The 23862-nt window shown below is 38.8% G+C and overlaps 4 protein-coding genes and 1 pseudogene across 4 annotated transcripts; 4 read left to right on the forward strand and 1 right to left on the reverse strand.

The window, feature by feature from the left end:
- The first annotated feature begins 1343 nt into the window (after nt 1-1343).
- LOC137742348 (phosphatidylinositol/phosphatidylcholine transfer protein SFH13-like) lies at nt 1344-6717 on the forward strand. Its single transcript, XM_068482197.2, has 15 exons — nt 1344-1650; nt 2714-2823; nt 2975-3278; nt 3400-3499; nt 3805-4071; nt 4170-4247; nt 4398-4502; nt 4585-4634; nt 4741-4840; nt 4945-5043; nt 5143-5256; nt 5357-5486; nt 5623-6008; nt 6100-6174; nt 6428-6717. Exons 2-15 carry the CDS (start codon nt 2817-2819, stop codon nt 6446-6448), a joined length of 1836 nt encoding a protein of 611 aa, XP_068338298.2. The 5' UTR covers nt 1344-1650; nt 2714-2816; the 3' UTR covers nt 6449-6717.
- Nucleotides 6718-8010: 1293 nt separating this feature from the next.
- Nucleotides 8011-8856, forward strand: LOC137743213 (putative CCR4-associated factor 1 homolog 11 pseudogene; annotated as a pseudogene).
- Nucleotides 8857-10492: 1636 nt separating this feature from the next.
- Nucleotides 10493-12574, forward strand: LLG1 (LORELEI-LIKE-GPI-ANCHORED PROTEIN 1). Its single transcript, XM_068483767.2, has 3 exons — nt 10493-10735; nt 10866-10922; nt 11989-12574. The coding sequence occupies exons 1-3, from the start codon at nt 10636-10638 to the stop codon at nt 12348-12350; spliced, it is 519 nt and encodes a 172-aa protein (XP_068339868.2). The 5' UTR covers nt 10493-10635; the 3' UTR covers nt 12351-12574.
- Nucleotides 12575-13619: 1045 nt separating this feature from the next.
- Nucleotides 13620-23779, reverse strand: LOC137741339 (putative disease resistance RPP13-like protein 1). The gene is made up of 5 exons (XM_088679410.1): nt 23697-23779; nt 23452-23534; nt 22939-23223; nt 14066-18339; nt 13620-13902 (listed from the first exon to the last, which is right to left on the reverse strand). The coding sequence occupies exon 4, from the start codon at nt 18187-18189 to the stop codon at nt 14083-14085; it is 4107 nt and encodes a 1368-aa protein (XP_088535536.1). The 5' UTR covers nt 18190-18339; nt 22939-23223; nt 23452-23534; nt 23697-23779; the 3' UTR covers nt 13620-13902; nt 14066-14082.
- Nucleotides 21008-22249, forward strand: LOC137743212 (uncharacterized). Its single transcript, XM_068483095.2, has 2 exons — nt 21008-21079; nt 21317-22249. Exons 1-2 carry the CDS (start codon nt 21008-21010, stop codon nt 22247-22249), a joined length of 1005 nt encoding a protein of 334 aa, XP_068339196.2.
- Nucleotides 23780-23862: the final 83 nt, after the last annotated feature.

A 23862-nucleotide genomic window follows, 5' to 3' on the forward strand; every position in this document is an offset into this window, starting at 1 on the left:
CTTCAGTTACTTGCATGCATGGATCCAACTTAAATGCAACCTTAAACTATACATTTAACACATAAAGCGAGTTGGAAGTAACTCTTCTCATGCAATTGCCGTAATTAACGACTACTTCAGGGATAGATCATCTATTACTGGTCTAATTAAGAGAATGTGATATATGTAGCGACTCCCTTTCTCTCTAAACTTTTCATGTATGTCCTTAGAAATTGTAGTGGGTAGACAATATATTAGTTAAGTTTTCCGTGTCAATTGGCAACGAAGTAGTTTGATTTGAAGAACCACCTGCTATTATTCAAGATCTTCTCCATCATTTGATGTAACTTGATTGAGTTCTTAATATATTGTCTTTTAAAAAAAAAAAATGAAACGAGTTGTAAAATCATACTTGTTGCTCGTAAAGATATGGATGCAAAAAATTGAGTTATATTGTTTTCACAAGAAACATTACCAAAACAAAGAGAAGGTCAAATTTTATCGTACATTACAACAAAACAAAGAAACCAATAAGACAAACCCTTTACAGTATAGAAATTCCAGAACCTCAACTCTCGTGGCACTTTTACAGTTGCACCGAAACCCCTTCCTCGTAGATTATTGAAGTGCGTTGTCCATATTAGATCCTCCTTACATAAGATTAATATTTGGAAGGGAAGTGTACGAAAATTTACAACTCAGCTTGAGGGCTCGCTTGGAAGTATTGATGTTTCTTACAGAAAGCACTTTAAGTTCTTTTAAATTTTAAAAAAACGTTTTTCTAAAAGAGTTTTTTATTTTAAAAACACTTCCAAACAAACTATAAATTAAGGGAATTGTTATGGACGTTCTACAAATCTCATTTTGTATTTCAAACTTTCTATAATTACAAATAAAAATATACTTGTGAGTAGTGTAGAATGAGATTTCTGAAGTGTTAATAAAAATTTCATAAATTAATTACAATTAGCTAATATAAGTGGCGGAGTATGACCACAATATTACTTATAAAAAAAAAATTAAAAATACATAAAAATAAGGCGCGTGAGTGATTAAGCAACAGCTAGAAAAAAAGTTACAACGAACCCTACGAGAAGCAAAGCGCACAAAACACTTTGCTTCATCCGACTCCAATCGCCACCGTCAATTCATTTTTCCTGCAAACACCTCCAAAATTAAATTAAAATTAAAAAAAAAAATAATTAATATACAAGTACAAAACACTAAAATTCTGAAAACGAAGGCAGAGGCCGCCACGTATGCAAATCTTTGGGGGCGTCGGTGCCAAATAAGCGGACCAAAAGCCATAATTTAATAAAAATAAAAATAAAAATAAAAATAAAAATAAATAGAGTGAGGAGAGAGAAAGAGAGGAGAGAGAGAGGACAGCTGGGAAAAAGGAGGAGAAGGAGAGAAGAGGAGAGAGAGCTCTTTCGCTTCCGAGAATTGTCTTTTGCTTTTTTCCTTTCCCTTGTGCTAAATTCTCCTACCGACTTCCATTTCAATTTTCTTGAGAAAATTCCTCATTTTTTTTCTCGGGAAAATCTCCTAGCGACTTTCAATTTTTCCCCCGTTTCTCTCTCCCGGCCCATCTCTGTTTCTGGATTAGATTCTCTGCGGGTGAAACCTATTGCCTGAGCTTCTCGGATTGCGATGCAGCTTCCAATCTAGGTTTCTTTTTTTGCTTTTCCCTCCTCATTTTTTTTCCTGTAAATTTTCGATCTTTTTGTGGGAAATTTACGTAGAGAGGGAGAATGCGTGTGATCCGGACGTGGGTTATCCGCATTGATGAGGTTTAATGCGTTTTGGGGATTCGAGAGCGTTTAAGAAGGTGTGAATGCGAGAGCTTGATAGTTCGGTTGCTATCAGATAGCTTTTGTGACGGTTTCACTGTTGTCACTAATTCGTAAAAGTTTCAGAGAGCTCCTGAGAGATTGATTGAGTTTGCGTGATGGGATTTATTTTTTCAGTTTTTTAGTTAGTCACCTGAAGTTAGAGAGATTGGTTTTTGGGAATTTGGCTGCTTTTTTGTGAGTTATTTTCTGTGTGTGTTAATATTTGTGGAAAAAGGATAGTGATATCTGGGAAAGGTGGCAAATTTGGAGATGATGAGATTGGAATCTGATTCTGGTGAAGGTAGAGAAAAATGGGGTTTTTGTAATTTGATTGGGGAATTTAGCTGCTGATCTGTCTGCCATTTGGAAAATTGGGTATTGAATATTAAAAGGGTGTGTTTTGTTGGCCTGCAGATGTTGGAAAGTGACATTTTTTTTTTGCAAGTTTTAATTGTCAGGAAGATGAGTTAAGAAGTTCAGGGGAGGCTGAATAGTGATAAGGTTCTTTTTATGAGGATATGAAGTTTTGGTGTAGGAAGTCACTTGGGAAAATACCAGAATACAATGCAGTTGTTTCTTTTTTCTCATTTTTTACCAAATGCAGTAAAGGAAATTTCACAAATGTGCATATATGATATATGCATTTACATTTACCTGGGTTGCTAATTTTGTGTTCTTTTTTTATTTTTTTGGTTAGAAGGATTTTTTTATATTTACACTTTGATGTTTTTTAAGGAGTTACTTTGGTTTTGTGTGCAGTCAAATTATTTAGTCATATTTCACCTTCTGCTGTAGATATAAAGTCAGTCAATATCAGTTCTTCAGCTTCAACTTCTGTATATTGAAGATGTATTTGTGTCTTATATTCGAATCCTAAGTCGTTGCTTGTATTTTGACAGAATATGGGACATTCATGTCAAGAGTTTGCGGTGGATTCGCTTCCTTTCTCTGAAGATTAAGGGCCAAGAGACAGTGGAAATCTTGCCTCTGCATTGGACTAAGATGTCAGGTATGCTTTCTGGTACGCTAGATGAATTTGTTATCTCCGGTTGAAGAAGGGAACATGATGCTTGTTTTATTAGAAAAACAAAATGCGAAATCGAGATAAAGGTTGCGTATGGTGGTACTGATGGTTATGCATGTTACTCTGTTCACTGAAGGCCTTGAAGGTTTTGGAGCTCTTGATGAAATCCGAGAGAGAAGATCAGATTTTGAGAATTCTGAAGAGGAGAGACGACGCTCAAGAATTTGCAACCTCAAGAAGAAGGCGATAAATGCTTCAAGTAAGTTTACCCATTCTCTTAAAAAAAGAGGAAAAAGGAAAATTGATTACCGGGTTCCAGCAGTTTCCATAGAAGATGTACGGGATGCGAAAGAGGAGAGTGTTGTCCAAGAGTTTCGTCAAAGACTCCTTGACATGGACTTGTTGCCAGCAAGGCATGATGACTACCATACTTTGTTGAGGTCAGTCAATATCCCTCCAATGTATTTGTTCATATTATTGACATAGTGGCCAATTCAGTTGACAATTCAGATGTAGTGGATTATAGTAACTTGATCTTATCTTTTTTTGACTCTCATGTAGATTTTTGAAAGCTAGAGACCTTAACATTGAAAAAGCACTCCAGTTATGGGAAGAAATGCTTAAATGGAGAAAAGAATTTGGAACAGACACCATTTTGGAGGTAATGAGGTTATTATTTTATCTGATGATGTAACTATAGATGTATTATCTTTTTAGGCAAGAGAATTCTTTGGTGTGCTAGGAAAATTTAAGGTCATCGTCTAATTAGGAAATTCGGAAGCACAAATTTAATTAATCTAAGACCTTGAAACGGGATGTCATCTTTGGAGATAAGCCATTATTATCTGAATTGTGATAGGGCTCTAACAGTCGGAATGTTGTAGCGTGTTCGAAGTGCAAGCTGTGAATAAAATTTTTCTTTTGTTGATTTAGTTCTAACTCATTCTCAAATTTATCAATTCGAAGGATTTTGAATTTGAAGAGCTTGATGAAGTATTGCAATATTACCCTCAAGGATACCATGGGGTTGATAAAGAAGGCAGACCCGTTTACATTGAGAGACTGGGAAAAGCTCATCCAAGTAGGTTAATGCAAATCACCAGTATAGAGCGATACTTAAAGTACCATGTCCAAGAGTTTGAGAGAGCTCTGCAGGAGAAATTCCCTGCTTGTTCAATTGCGGCAAAGAGGCAGATATGTTCAACAACAACTATACTGGATGTACAAGGCTTGGTATGCTTACATCTTTTCCTCCGCTTTTGGTACTTCCTTTCCTGCCACTGCTAATTTCCTGATTTTTAACTAGAAAACTAATGTTATTTGAAATACAGGGCATGAAAAATTTCACTAGAACTGCTGCAAATCTCTTGTCTGCCATGTCAAAGATAGACACCAATTACTACCCCGAGGTATCCAAATAACCTGAACAATATTTTGCTTTAATTTATTTTTGGTTTAAAGAAAAATATTTTTGTTTTATTTTATAAAGCAGCCACTTAGTGGGATAAGGCTTGGTTGTTGTATTTTGTAAAGCGCGTTTAACTCTTTGCAATACACAGACACTACACCGAATGTACATTGTCAATGCTGGTCCTGGATTTAAGAAGATGCTTTGGCCAGCTGCACAGAAATTTCTTGATGTAAAGACTATTGCAAAGATACAGGTAAAGGATACTGCTCTAGGCCCGTGGCATCGTATTTTCCTTATCCTGCAGCCATGATTGCTGATAATTATCTAAAATCCAGGTTTTGGATCCCAAATCCTTGTCTAAACTACTGGAAGTCATTGATTCAAGGTATTTTTAGCGCGTATATATATAATTATATATAAATACTCTGCAATATTTTTATCGACATTTGACAGTGCTTGTCAGCTCACTGTTAACATATCTCTCTTTTCAGTCAGTTACCAGACTTCCTAGGCGGATCATGTACATGTTCAGCTGAAGGAGGCTGCCTTAGGTCTAATAAAGGTCCATGGAATGACATCGAGATAATGAAGGTTATCATCATTTTACTTTCTAAATGAGTAGTATAGTGGCTTCAGGCTTCAATTTCTTTATTGAAGTGAGTAGCGAAGTTTAACCCAGTGTCTCTAATTTGTAGCTTCTGCATGCCGCCGAAGCAACATTTGTAAGGCAAATTTCTAGAGTGTCTGGTGATCAGGAGAAATTTGACTCATATATTCAAATATATCCACTGAAGGTTAGTTCAGAACTATTTTTTGTAGTACTTGATCTAGTATTGGTTCAGAAAAGGTGACACATAAATTCTTTTATTTATTTGTTTTAATTTTGTTATCAGGGTAGAACAAGCGATACATCAGTTGGAGAATCAGGATCGGATATTGACGATCCTTGTTCTTCACTAGGACAAAGGAGTTCTGCATTTCCTCCTTTGGATGCAGTTGATGAAGAAGTGAGTTTTAAGATTAATTTTCTTTATGATTTGTTTGGTTCAAAAGATGTGCTGCATATGTTGGTGTGTATATTGATTAATCTGTCTTGCACACGTCAAGGCATCAGATCCAAATGCTTACTACAGCTGTGATGATCTTCCTCTGGTTGAGAAAGCCGGAACAAGTGTTCAAGGAGTACGATGTCATCAGGATCATAATGTTTCTCTTGAAGCAACATCAAATTCCGAAGGTAACACATTATTATAACCTTATTTCCAGTTATTATTTACTAAATTCCTTTGTCGACACTTCTATAAATCTAAAAATTGTATTACCACTGCTTATGCATTTCGACTATTATTTCCTAAGTTCATGCGTCTTTTCAGGTAGTTCAGTTAACCTTAGGTTTGACGCAACTAAGGACAAAATTGAGAAGACGGACTTCACTCGTACGGCAAAAAAGCTGGTATCTTTCCTGGTCAGACTAATACCATTTTCTCATATTCTACAATTTGAATTTTGGAGAAAGCAGAACAACATTTACCCATCAAATTTGGTGGAAAGCAACACAAATAGTCATTTACCATCCCCTGAAGTTGTGAGTCAAGAAGACTATGTCCAGCCATGTTTACAGCGTCTTCAGCAACTAGAAAAAGCATGTGAGGAACTTAACAACAAGCCTGCTTCGATTCCTTTAGAAAAGGAGCGAATACTGATGGACTCGTTGGAAAGGATTAAGTCTGTTGAATATGATCTCGAGCAAACGAAAAGGGTATGCTATATTTGAATGCTTTTAGCCATTTGATTATTGATCTTTCAATTGCACAGATAACAATATTTTCTTTTCAATGTTGGCCTTACAGGTGCTGCATGCTGCAGCGGTAAAGCAACTAGAGATTGCTAGGTTGTTGGAGAATCTACAGGAATCTAAATTTCATGTAAGTCTATATGCAAAAACTTAACTTCCGTGGTTAAATTTATCTGAAAATCAACCGACTTTGATTTTCGGGTTATCAATTAAGCCTTTATTAGGAAAGTCTTATGGGGAGTTTTTGTCATCGAAATATGATCAATAAGAAGGTAGAAAAGCATATAGTTATAGGTAGCTACAATCAATGAGCTAATGTTCATTTCGTAGCATTTCGTTTTGTTGAGCCAAATCTGACATAGGTGAGGCCCTTTTTGATGCAGCGAAAGAGACCGTTTTGTTGAATAGGTAACAACTCATAGCGGGAAAGGCTATACACGCGTGGTTTAAGAATTATGATGCAGAGAAGGCCCCTTCTTTTTATCTTTTTTTTTTTTTTTTTTTTTTTTTTTTATTTTTTATTTTTATTTCTCTTGTTTTTTTTGAAATTGTCTCTCAATCAAAGCTATATGGAGCTGTGTAACCTTCTGCTGCTTTGAGACAAAAAGAAAAGTGCAGAGATAAACAGAAAAAAGGATTAATGAAATCTTGTACAATTTTGTACAATTCGGCATAGTGTTTTTTTTTTTTTTGGAGGAATTTGAAGGTCTAAACTCCCACACCAGATCCATTGCAATGTATATGATGGAATACTGAAATCACTAGAGTTCCTCCATGTTAATTGTATTCAATGGCGAACGCTGAGCTTGATGAACAAACTAGCCAGCATCATAACAGGGGATTTTTTTTCTAGAGTGATACTAACCACACATCCCTTTTTGGCCGTCTGAACGAATGTATTGAAGATTATTAAAGAACAAGAATTAACAGGAGGTGTACGGGAGGTAAAACGTGTGTAAATAGCATCACCCTCTTTTTATTTTCCAAAATTATCATATGCATTGTACAAAAACATGAGCATAAAATTTGTATATTGAGTGCAGGATGATCTTTTTGAAGTGGTAATAATAGTTCACTTTTCTTGGTGAAACTGTAAATCATTTATCGATTGATGCTCTGGTTATGAGAAAAAGACCCTCAGGTCTTATAAGCCTATGCAGTATTCCAAAGGACTCTCTTGAACACCATGGGAAATACCATTTGCATCCTGCCAATTTGATGTTTATGAGAAGGTAATGCGATTTTGACTTGGATATGATAAGTCTCGATGTTAAGATGATTAAGATTAGTTCAGATTAGTCGGTTAAGATTAAGACTCGCTCAGAGTTCGATTTCCTTTAACGTACCAAATAAAAATAAAACAAGCCTTGGATGTTTGGATATATCAAAGACTCGTCTTAACCAAGGCTTCAGTGCAAAGGTATGAATTTGAGTACAAAGTATGTTTAGAATGAAGGAATGAGGGAAAAAGATATTTGAGGCTACATATGATACGATTACAAGACATTTAGGTCATGTTTGGTGACAATGATTGAATTGGATTAGATAACTTAGGATTGTAGGATAAGATTTACTTAGGACCGGAGAGGTAACTTAGGATAGGAGTACCGGGATGATTTGTCCCACAATTTTGTAAGGATTAGTTGTCCCCTTGATCACCAAATATAGGATTGGATTAGCTAATCCAATCCTATATTACACTTGACTTTAGGTTTCAAAAATATCCGGGACTTCGGGACTTAGACGCGCAAAAGGTTTTCTATATCACATTTGCTTTCTTTTCGGCTAGGGTTTCCTACGTTCTCTTGGAACAAAGTCGGCCAGTAGGAAATAGAGACTACATATTTCCTAATTTCACCTGGATTCGGAGTATGAACTTCCTCTCTATATATATCATTATGCCAGGCCTCATTAGAGCATAACATCATTCCAAGAAAATTCAGCAAAAACCCTAATACCAAAGACCATGAAGAAAGTTGAGATTCGACATGTATGGCAGCACAATTTGGAATCCGAGTTTGCTCTAATGCAGTCCATGATTCGTTACTACCCTTTCCTCTCCATAGACACCGAATTCCCTGGCACAGTTTTCCAGTATTCCGATATCCACACCCCCTTACCAACCCCGGCGTCCAAATACAAGCTCATGAAGGCCAACGTGGACAACACCAACATAATCCAGTTAGGTCTAACACTCTCCGATAACAACGGAAACTTGCCCAGTTTCGGCAATAATAGCTGCTACATATGGGAGTTCAACTTCAGGGACTTCGATGTCCATCGTGACCTTCAGAATATAAGTTCTATTCAGTTACTTGAGAAGCAAGGAATCGATTTCTTGAAAAACAAGGAAAAGGGTATTCGTTCTTCCGACTTCTCCTTGCTGTGGCATAAATCCTCGCTGCTCTCCAAGAAGTCCCAGTTGACATGGGTGGGTTTCCATAGCGCTTACGATTTCGGGTACCTGATCAAGATGCTGACTGACGACTGGTTGCCGCCGGACATTAACAGTTTCATGTGCATGATGGACATATACTTTGGGAAAAAAGTGTACGACATCAAAAGCATGATTAGGGTTTCTCGAGGGATTTATGGAGGATTAGAGAGAGTGGCTAACAAGCTTGGGGTTGATCGTGTGGCTGGGAAGAGTCATCAGGCTGCTTCTGATAGTTTGCTGACTTGGCAAACGTTTCAGAAGCTTACACATGTGTACTACACAAGTATGCTAGGGGAAGACAACTTCAGTTTAGATTTGAGAGATTTAGATTGGTCCCAAAGGGTTTTGTATGGTTTGGAAGTTGAGGCTCATTGATCTAGCTAATTGCAGTACAAGGAATTCAGAATTTTGATTGTTTTCATTTATTTCATTCTTTTGTAGTATCCTTGATATATAATGAAATTGGATTTTTACCCTATTTCGAACTTTCATTTATGCATTTTTTTTTAGAAGTGCAAGATCTTGGTCAGGGGCAGAAATAGAAACAATTATTGGTATAAGACGCAATGGTTACAAAAAACCCCTTTCATAATAGTAACCAATTGGTTATGGTGGACTTTTTTTTTTTAACAAATAATAGTATTAGTGAGTTAAATAATTAGTCGTTAGAGGAAGAGAATCGGTAGGAATAAATGGACCGTATTATTCTATTAACATAATTAGATCATTATTTTCTTTGCGGTGACAGCAGCACTTTGGTTGGAAAAGGTTGATGCTAACGCGCAATTCTATTAAGATAAAAGCATATTGGTCGTTTTCGTGAGCAACGTGACATCCAAAACCCCACCAAATAACGTACCAAAAAAAAAAAAAAAAAAAAAAAAAACACCCCACCAAGTACCAAGTACAACTATAGAAAATGGAACAAAAATGATTTAGGTACACAAAATTTGCATATTTATTCACACTCTTTAATATGAATAGCATTTTACAAAAAATGATAGCGTATATCAATAAGAGCATCAATTTTATGCTTCCAAATAACATTATTGATTTGAATTTAAATGAATATGTGAAGATCGAGAGGTATTGGACTATACCATTACTTCAAATTGAATGGGATATGTATTGAATGTTATTGTTTAGGATATCCATTTTTCATAAAATTTAGATTCATAAAATTTAGACCGACAAGAGATAGAGATTTGAACTTGAGACATCTTTTAACATTGAGGTATATATATTAAAATGTGCTTTTCTTGAAGCAGTGGGGACGTAAACTTCACCATCTTTTGCAGGAACAAGAGAAATCGTAAAATATATCAGTTTTAGATTATTCACTTGAATGTAGTAGTATAGTTTTTTGTTGGCCAAAGGATGTAACAGTCCATTAGTTGAAAATCTCAGCCTAACATGATCAGAAACTAGAGATCAATATTTGACAATAAAAAACGACAAAAACAGAAACCACTAGTGAAATCCAATAGGATCCTCTCCGGATCGTTTTGGTGAAGATTCTAAGAATTTGTGAATCGTGTCCATTTATCGTATATTGGGCAGTCAATTTTTGTTAGATACTGTTTATGTTTAATTTTAAATAAAAATATTTCAAATGATTTCTGACTGCACGATATACGATAAACGGACACGATTTACGGATCCCCTTAATCATCACAAAGAGTATCTGAATTCTAGTTAAATGCTCAAAATAATAAAAGAAAAGGCTTAGTTTTAACTACAACACACGCACTCTACGCTTTTTATATTTTCTAACGATTACAAATGGCTCAATTTTCTGAAGATTGTCAACTAAACTCACTATTTTGTTGGCCAATCTCTATATTCGTTGTTAAAAGACCAAAGGGCACATACAAGGTTAGCAAAACTAATGGCTTCTCAGTTGAGGAAATGAGGTAAGGGCAGCACGAAGGATAAGGACTCGCCGTACTCACAGTTTCTAAATTCTATGGTAAATAAATAAATAACAATGTCTTTTTTGTTATCTTCCCAGAAAAAGAATATGGTGAATAAATAAAACAGAGAGAGCCAGCAGTCAGAGGAAAACAAAAGAAAGTAGTCCCCCGCTGACAAGAAAGAGAGATCTTTGATCTCTGACTTGGTTTCTCTTTTGTTCTCTCCAAAAACCCAGAAAGTATGGTGTTGAATCAGAGCTTCTGCTTCTGCTTTTCCGTTGTTTTCCTTTTCCTTTTTCTGGGTTTTCCTGCTTCTTCATCCTCACCAACTTTCATTTCAGGTACTGCCCGATTTAACATCTGAAGTTCTATATATGTATATGTATGTTGTAATTTTGCTGGGTTGGGGTTCAAATCAGCTTAGATTTAGCAAAGCTCTGAACTTTGTGATTTCTTTGTGTGTGGCTGCAGATGGTGTCTTTGAATCTCAGGCTTCTATTGGCCGGAACTTGCTGCAGGCCAAGACAGGTTTGATTTCCTTCACACCCTTCTCTGAAAAATTTGTTCTTTCTTTGTCGGTATCATATAATTTTCACTCTAGCAATTGAAATGCAGTGCTAAAAGGTGTAGAAGCGATTGTTTCTACTTTTGGAAAATATTGATTTGATTGATTTTTCTTGCTTCAGTTTTACTGTGTTGGAGGATGAAAGCGTATCGAATGTATGTGTTGTTTGTGAGCTATGATCTGTTAATGGAGGGTGATGGATTGGGCTTGTATCTTTTCTGGAATTTTGAGTTTTGGATTTGTTAAGTCCATGTCGAACTTATTTTGAGAAATTAATTGACGAAAATCAAATCGAAATTTAGTAATTAAATTGGATGAGTCTTCGTAGAATGATGTATGTTTGTAAATGCTTGGTGGCTCATCATATCTCTGCTTACATAGGATGTGATATATTGATATTTACTTTGTAACGCGCGCATATAGGAAAAAGAAAATAGAGGAGCTTTGGAGATGACGCTTTACCGCAGTGGCGGAAAACAATAATGCCTATGCACCCTAGTGCGGGTTCGATCTCCACCAATCCCCTTCCCATAACATTTAACAATTTAACTCACGAATGCTATTGTTTGTAAAATGGAAAGTAGAGAAACTTGAGATCGGGATCAATTTGAATCCAAGAAATCGATGCATAAACATTCTGCAGCTTGATTGTGCTGTGTGTATTGTCTTCCCATTGAAGCCTTTCATACAATTTGATTGCCCATATTCCGTATTGTAGTTGGAAAATGGTGTTACTTGCCCCTCTCTACTTTTTTCCATTGATTTGGGAATTATAGGTAGAAGGAGCTTATGTTTTGTTCCTTTGAGAGACCTCGAAGGCTAGAAGCATGTTTAGGATGGATCATGGGAAGTTTTTGGTTTTGGATTTTCTGATACAAACTTGGAAGCTTATGTCGTCACACCGAATCTCTTTTCGGTTCTGAATCACATAGACGCTTAATATCTTTCGGTTCCATTTTCCTTTTTGGTAGATCTTAATAGGAGGTAAATAACTTGGTCTGATGAAATTTTGGCTCCTGTTATCTGCAGGTTGCCCAGTGAACTTTGAGTTTTTGAACTACACGGTTATCACAAGCCAATGCAAAGGACCCCAATACCCTGCTAAACAGTGTTGTGGTGCATTCAAGGAATTGGCTTGCCCTTACGCAGATGTGCTTAATGACCTGACAAATGAATGCGCTTCAATTATGTTCAGCTACATCAACCTCTACGGAAACTACCCACCAGGACTATTCGCCAATGAGTGCCACGACGGTAAAGAAGGTCTGATATGCCCTGCATTACCACCATCTGCAGTGGCCAATGATGTAAATGGGGCTCATACCGCACACTATCCGTCTCCATTGCTAATGCTTGTTGCCGACTTCCTAGCATTGTCCCGGTTACTATAAATGTCCAGACCATTTTCCGGCAATTAGTATATTCTTATGACGTGAGAAATTTACAATTTTTTTCATTCATCTGGTTTTCATCTATGTTTTTCCTCAAGTGCTAGAGCTATAAGATTCTTTCCATTTAATTATCAACACTCTGTGGGTGGCATTTGTAATTTGCAATTTTATAAGTCCTTTTGTGCAATACCTTGACAGCCATAATACAGTGCAGAATCTTTCAATTTCTTGAGCTTTATCTCCTACTTCTTCCCTTGAACGCGTTGAATGATCTGTGTAAAATGAGCTGGATTTTGTGATGTGGGGACCACGCAGATTCAATTATCTTCATATCATCTGTTTGCTTTGGAATTTTGTTTCTGTAGCTCTATATAATTGCGTAACTCTCTTGTGCATCTGCAACAACCATTAACATTACATCCACTGACCGCGTTTTCGTGCTTTAGGCGGCTCCCATTTCGCTCTCCGCTGCCCTCCATTGCTGCTCTCGCTCCTCCGTCTCTTCCCAGTCAGAACAACTTGCCATCCTTCCCTCTGAAAATCACGGTTAGAATGCTAACCACTCTGGTTTTGCTTCAAATGTGCAGCAATTTCCAAAAAGTTAGACAAGCGCATGCTCAGTTGGTTGTCTCCGGCCTCTTTGACCACCCTCTAAATGCCGGGAGGCTTCGCCAGTTCTATGTGACAGTCACGCAAATTCACCATGCCTTGTCGATTTTCAATAGAATATCTTATCCTGATGTGTTTGCCTACAGTGTCATGAACACGGTTACGAAACCTTTTGGAAGATGTCACAAAAAGATACAGTTGCTTGGGGAGCTATGATTTCTGGTTTTGCCATACATGGCGAAGCTGAGAAATGTTTCGAACTGTTGAATGAAATGGTTGTGAACGGAATGTATCTGAACGAAGTCATTTTTGTGGCCATTTTATCTGCTTGTTCCCATGCGGGGCATGTCGAAATGGGATACGAGTACTTTGAACAAATAGTGCATGACTATCGAACATTATGGATGCATGGTGGACCTTCTTGGCCGTGCCGGGTGGCTGGAAGATGCGGAAGAGCTCATCATGTAAATGCCAGAAAAGCCTAATCCGGTAATATGGGGTGCGTCTTGGCGATTGCCGGATACATGGTGACCTGAGGAGAGGGAACCTTGCGTTCACGCACCTGACAGAGCTGGAACCAATGTCTGGCGAAATGAGGATTTACCGCTGCGACTGAGGTTTGGAGAAAGACCAGTAAAATATTCGATTCATTCATCATCGTGACAAATAAGATAGCTGTATATATTCAAACTTTATTGAAAGATTTTGTACACGGTAGAATTCTTACATAATCTGAGACGATCACAGTTATAAATATAGATAATAATACAATGATAAATGTATTCCAGTATCAGCATGTTCCTCTCTCTGCTCTCTGTGGGAGGATGTTATCAGAAGGTTACTTACCCATAGTGTCTGCATAAGCTCGATTCTAGACTTGTGCCGGAACTGGTTCATGTGTCACCCACGCGCTCATGCACCAAGGACCAGGCCGCTCGATCAGCTGCATGGAGAAAGCTCGATATGATCGGATAATGTTAAAAGAGTGTGTGGAAAACTTGCAACATGAAAGTTGTATATGGGTTACATGCCATGTTTTTGGCACATTTTGGACATTTGGATTTAAATAACATTAAATTCTTGATGTTGTTTGAAACAGAAAGTACCTGGATCTTTAGAGCGTCTAATCTATTTCTAGGTCAGGAATGTTGGATATTTTGGGCCAGTATCGTCCTTTTCCAGGTTGACATCTCTCTGATAGTAAAGGACACCCAAAGATCCAAAGTTGCCCAAGTGAAAGAGGCAGGCCCTCCTTTGGAATGGATGCGAGCCTTGGACAATTATATAGTCCCAGAGTCTGAAGAGAGGTGAGGAATTGAATGCCCTTGCCGAGTTTCTTCAGATTTGGGAAGCCACTAATTGTGAGTTTAGTGAGAGATTTGGGGAGCAACATCTCCTCCTTCCCATCAGGTGGAAATGACAACACATCTGGATCTTCACTTGTGATCGACAACTCTCTAAGAGAGGAGAGTTTGTGCAACTCCCAGAGCCGCTTACAACTCTTGAGTTCAGAAATTTCAAGTGATGTCAGGTTGGGAGGAAAGGAAGTCAAACCTTCCAAGCAGTCAATCTTCAATTCCTTAAGAGACGTGAGATTGCGAATGTCTTCCGGTAACACCTCCAATTTTTCGCAGTCGCAAACAATAAAAGCTTGAAGATTGGTGAGGTGGCATAGGCCCTCCGGTAAGGATTTCAGATTTCGACACATGGCAATGTTAATATATTCAAGACAATTATTAGTATTGTCGTGGAAGAACCGGTCTGATGCTATTAACTCTAGCCCTTCACATCCCTCTATCTCAAGGTGTTTAAGCGCCCTGTAAAGCTGGCCTCTCAGTGATAACGATGTCAGAGATCGACAAAAAGATATCTCCAAGTGCTCAAGAGAAACAGAAAAAGAAGATGAACAAGAAACAACGAGCTCCTTCTCCTCCTCCACTAATGATTTCAAACTTCCACACCCCTGTATCACTATTCTTTTCAGATTTTGGGGAATCTGATATTTTGCAATATACATCAGAGAGTCACAGTATCTAATCTCCAAGACTTTAAGAGAAGGTGGCAGGCCAACATCTGGAAAAGAAACTAGACTGTCACACTTGCTTATGCGAAGCTCTTGAAGAAACGACAATTGGTGCAACCCCTTCGGCAGCTTCGGAAGACTTCCACAATTCTTTATTTCCAGATATTCAAGCTTCCAAGCTAATACCTGCAGCAACCCCTCCAATTCTTTTCCTAGATCTTCAACCAGGGCAGAGTTGCCTTCAATAACCAAACGAACAAGAGAAATCAGGTGTGGGAAACATCTATCCTCATTTTTCAATGAAGACGTCAGCTCCTCACAACCACTAATCTCCAACTCCTTAATCTTGCCCATTCCCTTCGTAAGTCCCCTTGCTTGCAACCGCGGCTCCGAAATAATCGAAAGACGCAAGGTCTCTAATAAGTTAAAGTCAACCTCTGCGCTAGTATGCACTAGCGCTTTGCAACCATCGATGCGTAGTTCACTCGCGTGTTCGTAATTGGCAACTTCCACCACCAATTCCTTGCACCAACAAATCTCAAGCTTTGATAACGAATTAAGTTTCTTCGGCAACTCACCCTCCAGTTTAGGGCACTCTTCGATTGAAAGCACTTTTAGGCTAGGGAAAACACCACTTCCCTTATCCTGATGGAAAGGCAACCATTTCTCCCAGTGCTCCATCTTAGAAAACTCGAGAATCTCTAATACTCGAAAAGGCAAGCTACCCTTTCCGTAGAATTCGGGACCCACGGTTTCCACAGCAGTCATTCCTCTGATATGAAGTTCTTTAAGGCAAGGCAACTGTCCAACTGGTGGCAAGAGATGACAATTTGCACAATCATATAAGTTTACACGCACCATGTTAGAAAACGGAGGATCTCCAATCCACGATGAAAAATTCAATCCACCATAACGCGAAATGGTGAGCTTTTTGAGATTTTTAGGAGGTCGTAACATGTCAAGCACCAACTCCATTTCCTTCGATCCGCTCAAATTAGAGCATTCCAGCCCCATTTCCCTCGATCCGCTCAAATTAGACCATTCCAGCTTCAATGAATCAAGCCTCTCCTTGTCTATTAACTTGGCCCCACTAGCATGCTCAGCATCAACCACATTCTCCAATCTGGAGAGGCACAATGTCCCTCGGAGATGCAATAGGGACCCTATCTCTCTTATCCCAGACTGATCACTACCTTTGCCAACCACAAAATACGGCAAGGATTGCAGATTCGTCAATCGACCTAGATGCGGAGGCATTCCTTCCAATCCAATGGAACTGTTGAGATGCCGCAAACTAATTAGATTACTCATGTTTGCTGGCAATGCCTTCAATGTAGAACAACCTTCTAATAACAATGTTTGCAGATTGCAAAGAGTGGTTGTTGATGGAGGCAAACTCTTTATCCGTGTATAAGAAAGGTCCAGATACCGCAGATTCCACAATTTACCAATTGAATTGGGCAGCTCAGTTATTGCATAGCCATTCAAAGAAAGCACCCGTAAGATTCGCAGTTCTGGCAATAGATCAAATGTAACCCTACGAGTTAGACAGTTATACCTTGATTGTGGAAGCGGTAGGAATGTCCTCAAATGTTTAACTCTGGAAATGGCCTCAAATTTTTTAACCCCATCAATGATACCACTGACATAAGACATGTGACGAGCCATTGGATGCAAGTCACCATTTCCCTTGTCCTCCAATGAAAAGCATATTTCACCTGCAGCCCACCGCGCCAACTCACCAACAAGGTCATGCATTACATACTTATCATTGCTTTTGCTTGCCTTTTGAAATAATGACCGGGACAATAGCTCTTGAAAATAGTCACTGCCTACTTCTTCCAATTGTTTCTTGTCCTCTACTCGTTGTTGAATCAAACCTTCTGCCATCCATAAAAGGATCAACTGCTTCTCCCCAAATTCATAGTCATTAGGAAGTAGAGAACAATAGGCGAAGCACCGTTTCAAACTCGAAGGGAGATAGTGATAGCTCAATTTTAATACTGGGAGAATGCCACTATTGTCTGATAGACTCCACATCTTGTTGTTTAAGATTTCCTCCCATTCTTCTACTTGTTTACAACGTAGAAGACCTCCTAGAGTCCTTGCAGCCAATGGCAATCCGCGACATTTTGCAACAATTTTCTCCTTTATCAACTCAAAATTTTGCGGCCTTTTTGTAATGTCCAAGAGGGAATGCTGCTCAAAGACTTCCCAACATTGATCATCTGATATGCCACGCAATTCATAAATAGTGGATCCCATCATGTTTGCAACATTCTTATCACGTGTTGTCACAACTATCTTACTTCCTAATGCTCCAACATGAAAGGGGGACTGCAATTTTATCCACAAATCATAGGCACATGTATTCCAAACATCGTCCAAAACAATTAGAAACTTTTTTCCTGCGAGCTCCTTACTCAAACTTTCTTGAACCTGGTTGAATTCCTTGAACTCCTTTGCAAGACCAGATGTGGCGGATTCAAGAACTGCCTTCGTCACTTTTTCAAGATTGAAGTCATCCGACACAGATACCCATACCTTTAGGTTAAACTCTTTCGTCGCGTCATCATCATAAACATGCCTTGCAAGTGTTGTCTTTCCCACTCCAGGCATACCAACAATGGCAACTATATGAAAGTTAACGGCACGAGGTGCTTCTTTCAACAAGAAGTCAATAATCTTCGTCTTGTCTGTATCCCTTCCAATCACATGTCCTTCTGGCAGGTGGGAACTTGGCGGCATGTGCCATGCCTTAGTAGATGGCATCCCCTCATTTAAACCAAGTCCTTTTTTTCGTTCCAATATCTCATCTAACTGATCAGTAATCTTCTTTATTTCGGAGCTCAGGTTACAGTTAAATTTAACATCAGAAAACAAACCCCATACCTTGCTTGTGGTAGCCCCATGTTTCTCCTTTATTTGGCGTCGCAACATCTCGGTTGAAAACTTGTCCAATATGTCTTCCACATCATAGGCCAAGTTTGTGAGATCATCTAGCCACAATTTCACTGTTTGGTCAGTCAATTGCTTCTCCTCCGCATCATTCAGCACTGCTCGAATAGTACACAACATTGACTTCCATTTCTTCGGCTCTTTGCCAACGCCAAGTAGGCGTCTAAAGTAGCTCAGCGTCTCATGAGATGTCAACCTTTCAAGTAACACTTGAAGTAATCCAGAAATAAAGACCTCTCCCAGCGACATAGCTTATAAGAACTTCTTCAGGATAGTGTATATTAACAGCTTCTTCAGGAGAAATGAAGGTATCAAGATTGAAAGAGTGAAGTGAAGCAACCAATCCAAGAACAAGCAAGCAAATGTTATGGGGAAGCTTGAGCAATGTCAACTGTCAAACTGCAAAAAGTGAAACTCATTAAGAAAAAGTTACACAAAATCTAGTTTTGTTGTCTCACCGCATTTTCTCAAAGCTTTTAGTATTTACTGAATAAAAAATTATGATTTATGTCCTAGTTACAAGCTCAGAGATATGTCCTGAACATAGTAATCAAATTGGTTCGTGATTGTTTGAGTAAGATGTTCTTTTGTTTTTGCACATAAATTTGTAACACTTTTTTTTGCCAAAAATAAGAGCCAGCCATTTCCTTACCAACTTCCGTTGAAATCATAACAAGATGGTTTATGAAACATGATTCGTTATACATAGAGTTAGAATCAGGGGACACCCATGTCTTGAAACACACTTTGTAAAGCTTGTTAGGATTTTGCTCGTCAGTTTAGAGTTCTATTTTGTTTAGGATTGTATTAGAAAAGCTAAAGATGCACAAATTATTGTCGTACAAAGATTAGTAAAGAATCAAGAATATGAATGCAAGTGTGCTTTCCTATTACAAATAGATTAAGAGACTTAATCGAAAGATAGGCATGTAAACAGCACCTTGTACTTACAAATAGGGTGCGGCCAGAATTAGAAAAATTGAGACAAACAAGAGAAGAGAGGGAATGAGATTAGTTCTATGGTTTGCAAAAGTATTGTATAATCTATTATTAATTAAATAAGTCGTGATTTCTCTATCTAGAAAAATCACAACTAGGCGTAGGCAAAAGTTCTGCTGAACCAGTACAAATATTCTGTGTTTCTAGTTGTTCTCTATTTGTTGAGTTTAGTCTACTGACAAATACATCAAAGAACATAATCTAGAGGGCAGCTGAAATTTTACAATTGGTATCAAGAGCTTGGGTCAAGGTGTTTTGCGATGACAAGATGAATGAAGGTAGCAGGCTTAGGAAGCTTAAGGCCTACGTTAAAACATTTTGACGGCAAGGATGACTTCACGGATTGGCAAAGGATGATGAAGAATGTATTGATACCTCAGGATTTGGATGATGAACTCCTTGGTGAGAAGCCTACAACCTTGACAGAAACGACGTGGACCAATATTCTCAAGAAGGCCAAGAGTTCCATCGAGATTCATCTCACGAAATTAGTCAGGTCCTACGTTATAGAAAAGATGACTATTAAGGAAGAATAGGACAAGTTGGAGAAGGTTTATATGGGCAGAACCGTGTCTAATAAACTGTTTCTCAAGACTGAACTATTCGGTCTTTGTCTGGAAGAATGAGGTGATATTGAAGATCATGTATGCAGGTTCCATAATTGCTTAGCAAATTTTCAAAAGGTCGAAGAAACTTACAAAGACGATGATATAGCTATCATCTTGTTAAAGTATCTACCCTCGTCTTTTAAGCACTTTCGAACAACTTTAATATTTGAAAACGAGTCCCTGCAGCTTGAGGACGTAATTCAAGCCCTTAAATCAAGCACTTAAGAGTATCTCCAAATGAGTTGCCAAATTTTAAACATCAAAATGATATTTAATGGCTTATGTGGTAATTTGACATTTTGTACAATATTTTGCTTCATCCCATATGTTAAATAGTAATGTCGTTTAATAAAAAAAGTTATCTTTTTGTTGAGTCCAATAATTGAAGCAACCAATCAAATACATAAAAAACACAACATTTATTATATATTATATTAATCTATTAAAAAATCATTTAATAAATTTGACATCTGCTGTCAAACTTGGAGGATTGGGTTTAATTTGGCTATGCTGGCTAAAATCAGTTGGAGAGTGCTACAGAAATAGGACTTGATGCTTAGCATGGTGCTTGGGGATAAATATTTTCCAAACTCATACTTCCTGGAGGCGAGGAAACAAAATAAATCGTCGTGGGGGTGGAAAAGCATTTTCTTGAGGAGGCAAATTCTACACCGTGGACTATGGTGGAGGGTGGGGAACGGGGACACGGTCAAGGTGGCTGATATTTGGCTTCCTAAGCCTCATTCATTTAAACCGGTGTTGAGGAAGGGGGCTGTCACATCCCGGCCCGAGCCCCACCACATCTCAGGCTCAACTCCACCGTAGCACGATATTGTCCACTTTGGGCCCTGACCACGCCCTTACGGTTTTGTTTTTGGGAACTCACACGAGAACTTCCTAGTGTGTCACCCATAGTGGGATTGCTCTCGCGCGAACTCGCTTAACTTCGGAGTTCCTACGGAACTCGAAGCCAGTGAGCTCCCAAAAAGCCTCGTGCTATAGGGAGGGGAACATGTACATATAAGGCACAGAGGATCCACTCCCTTGGGCGATGTGGGATCTCACAATCCACTCCCCTTAGGGGCCCGACGTCCTCGTCGGCACACTTCCAGCTAGGGATTGGCTCTGATACCAAATTGTCACATCCTGGCCCGAACCCCCACCATATCCCGGGCTCGACTCGACTGTAGCACAATGTTATTCGCTTTGGGCCCCACCATGCCCTCACGGTTTTGTTTCTAGGAACTCACACGAGAACTTCCTAGTGGGTCATCTATCGTGGGATTGCTCTCGCGCGAACTAGCTTAACTTCGGAGTTCCTACAGAACTCGAAGCCATTGAGCTCCCAAAAGGCCTCGTGCTATAGGGAGGGGAGCATGTACATATAAGGCATAAAGGATCCACTCCCTGGACGATGTAGGATCTCACAGGGGGCTCCCAATTTAAAGGTGTGTGAGTTGATGACGGCGGATAGGCATGGGTGGAAAATGGAGGAGATTGCGACTATGGTGGACCCGGAGGATTTGGAATTGGTTCGAACTATACCGATTAGTTGAAGTGGGTGTGAGGATAAACGAATATGGCATTATACTAAGAATGCGTTGTATTTGGTGAGGTCCGGGTACCATGTTGAGATGGAGATGATGAAAAATGGCGAGTTTGGGAGGAAGGGGAGCGGGATGTCAAGTTCACCAGGTGCATTGTGAGGGATGTGGAAAAGGATATAGACTCTTGCAGTCCCGAATAAACTCCTGTTTTTTCTTTGGAAGGCTAGTAGAAAAGCTTTGGCGGTGAGGCACAATTTGGAGCGTCGGCGGATCCGAGTAGTGAATTGGTGTGAACTTTGCGGAGCGAGTGATGAAACTGAGGCTCATCTCTTCTTTGATTGTGAGTTTAGCCGTGCATTTTGGTTTGGGATGTCGTTGCAAATTAATATGGCAGGTATGGGGGTCAATGATTTTTTGGAGGGTTGGCAGCGAATCGTGAAGCACTTGGAGAAGGAGGAGGATGCCGAGTTGATATTGCAGCAGATGGTTTTTGGGCTTTGGCGTATTTGGAAATGCAGGAATGAGGTGGTTTTCCAGGGGGTGTGGATTCTACCGCATGTGGCTGTGGAATTATGGCAGCGGCATGTGGAGGAGTTTAGGGATGCTATGATTGATACGATGGGGGATGGAGGGGATCAAAGGGATTCTAGGTTGTCTGGGGAAGGGAAATGTCCAGGGGTGGGGCTCGAGGAGGGTGCGGGGCAATGGCAGAAACCTTCATTTGGGGAGCTAAAATTGAATTGTGATGCGGCATGGAGAAAAGACACGAAGGAGGGAGAGGTAGGGTGGGTGCTTCAGGATTTTGCTGGGATCCCAAAGCTTAAGGGAAGGGTAGGAGAGGGGCGGTTTGGGGCTGCGAATATGGCAGAGGTGGAGACGATTAGGCAAGGTTTGGAGACGGTTGTGGGGAGCGATGTTATGGAGGCCAGTACTAGATTGGTGGTGGAATCGGATTCCAAGGGATTGATTCAGATACTAAATAATGAGATCACGGTCGATGTGACTCTTGAGACTTATCCCCAAGATATTTGGAGGATGGCTAGCTTATTCCAGTTGGTGAGGTTTTGCTTTACCCCTCGTCAATGCAATCGTGCAGCCCACTCGGTAGCAGCATACGTCAATAAGCATGACGGGAGATTTGGTTGGAATGGGTAATGACTAGAGTTCCCTTTTAATATTTTAGCAAAAAAATGCAAATGTAACTTATTCGTTTTTAAGTTTAATAAATTTCCTATCTTTCAACTAAAAAATAAAAAAATAAAAAATAAAACCCTCAATGATGAGCCTTTGGCTTCTTTTGGAATAAGAGTTAAAAAGTGTTTTTGGATCATAGAAGTGCTTTTTGGATAAACACTTGATAGATGCTTCTTCAAGAAGCACTTTCAAGTACTTTTTCAATAAGCACTTGGATTTTTTTTATATGAATTCAACGTTAATGTCTCTATAAACACACTTCTAGCAACAAGCATTTCTAAGTGATTCCTATACAACCAATTCCAACTTCTTTATGTTGTTGAAACCCCCATTTCAAGTGTTTCCTATATTCAACTAACGTATTTCTAATTTTTTTCAAACAAAATGTTTTTACTCGTATAATAACTAATAAGCACTAATTATGCCAAAAGCACTTCCAATGAGCCCGTAAAAGTGGTTGAAACAGAACTTTTCATTATCATATAAGTCAATCGATTTTTGGATATTTTCCAATAGTAAAAAAAAAAAAATGCAACTCATAGCCTAAATATTATCCATGCAAATTTGAATAAGCAAGAATTCATCCCTACTATTTCAAATTGTAAATTATATAAAATGAAATAGATTACCCATGGCAAAAAAGCACTTACATGGTATGGAAGTAGAGAGACGAGAGATGGCTCGCTAACAAATCCGGACTGATATTGAAGAATAACTTGCACCTTCTTTTGCTTTATATCATAACAATTTTCTACTTCCTTTCTTTGCAGTCTACGGAATCCCTTTCCACCATACTACTCCATCTATTTGTATTGTATTAACAGCTTCTTCCGGAGAAAGGAAGGTATCGAGATTGAAAGAAGGAAGTGAAGCAACCAATCCAAAAACGAGTAAACAAATGTTACGGGGAAGCTTGAGCAATGTCAACCGTCAAACTGCAAAAAATGAAACTCGTTAAGAGAAATTTCTCGTTTCACTGATTTTTCTCAAAGCTTTCAGTATTTACTGAATCGAACATTATGGTTTATGTCACAGCCACAAGCTCAGAGACATGTCCTGAGCATGGTTCGTGGGATTATAATCACATGATAGAAATGCAAATTTTCCTGATATAGATTCATATTAAGGACTTGCAGATTTGGATGAGGAATAACAGACAATACCTTTAAAGGAAAATTCACACGAGATTTGTTGTTCTTGAAGATGGAGACTTGTTGTTCTTGAAGATGGAGAAACACCTGCTCAGCTGCAGTAGAAAGTAATGAAAGAGTGCTTAAAGAATGTTTAAAGACAGTTTGGGCATTTGGCATATAAGAATTGGTTAAGCTCTCTCATCAAAAGTGCTTTTTGGTTTTTTTCAAAAGCACTTTCAAATAAGCCCTCAGATTTTTCATAGTAAAAAACTTACATGGAATGAAAGTAGGGAAGTAGAGAGATGAGAGACGGCTCGCTAACAAATCCGGACTGAAAATTGAAGGAAGAATAACTTGCACTTTCTTTTGCTTTATGTCATAACAATTTCAAGTTCCTTTATTTGCAGGTCTACGGAATCCCTTTCCACCATGCTACTCCAT

Source organism: Pyrus communis, chromosome 11 (assembly GCF_041283825.1).
Source record: "Pyrus communis isolate YQ-2024b chromosome 11, ASM4128382v1, whole genome shotgun sequence".
NCBI lineage: Eukaryota > Viridiplantae > Streptophyta > Magnoliopsida > Rosales > Rosaceae > Pyrus > Pyrus communis.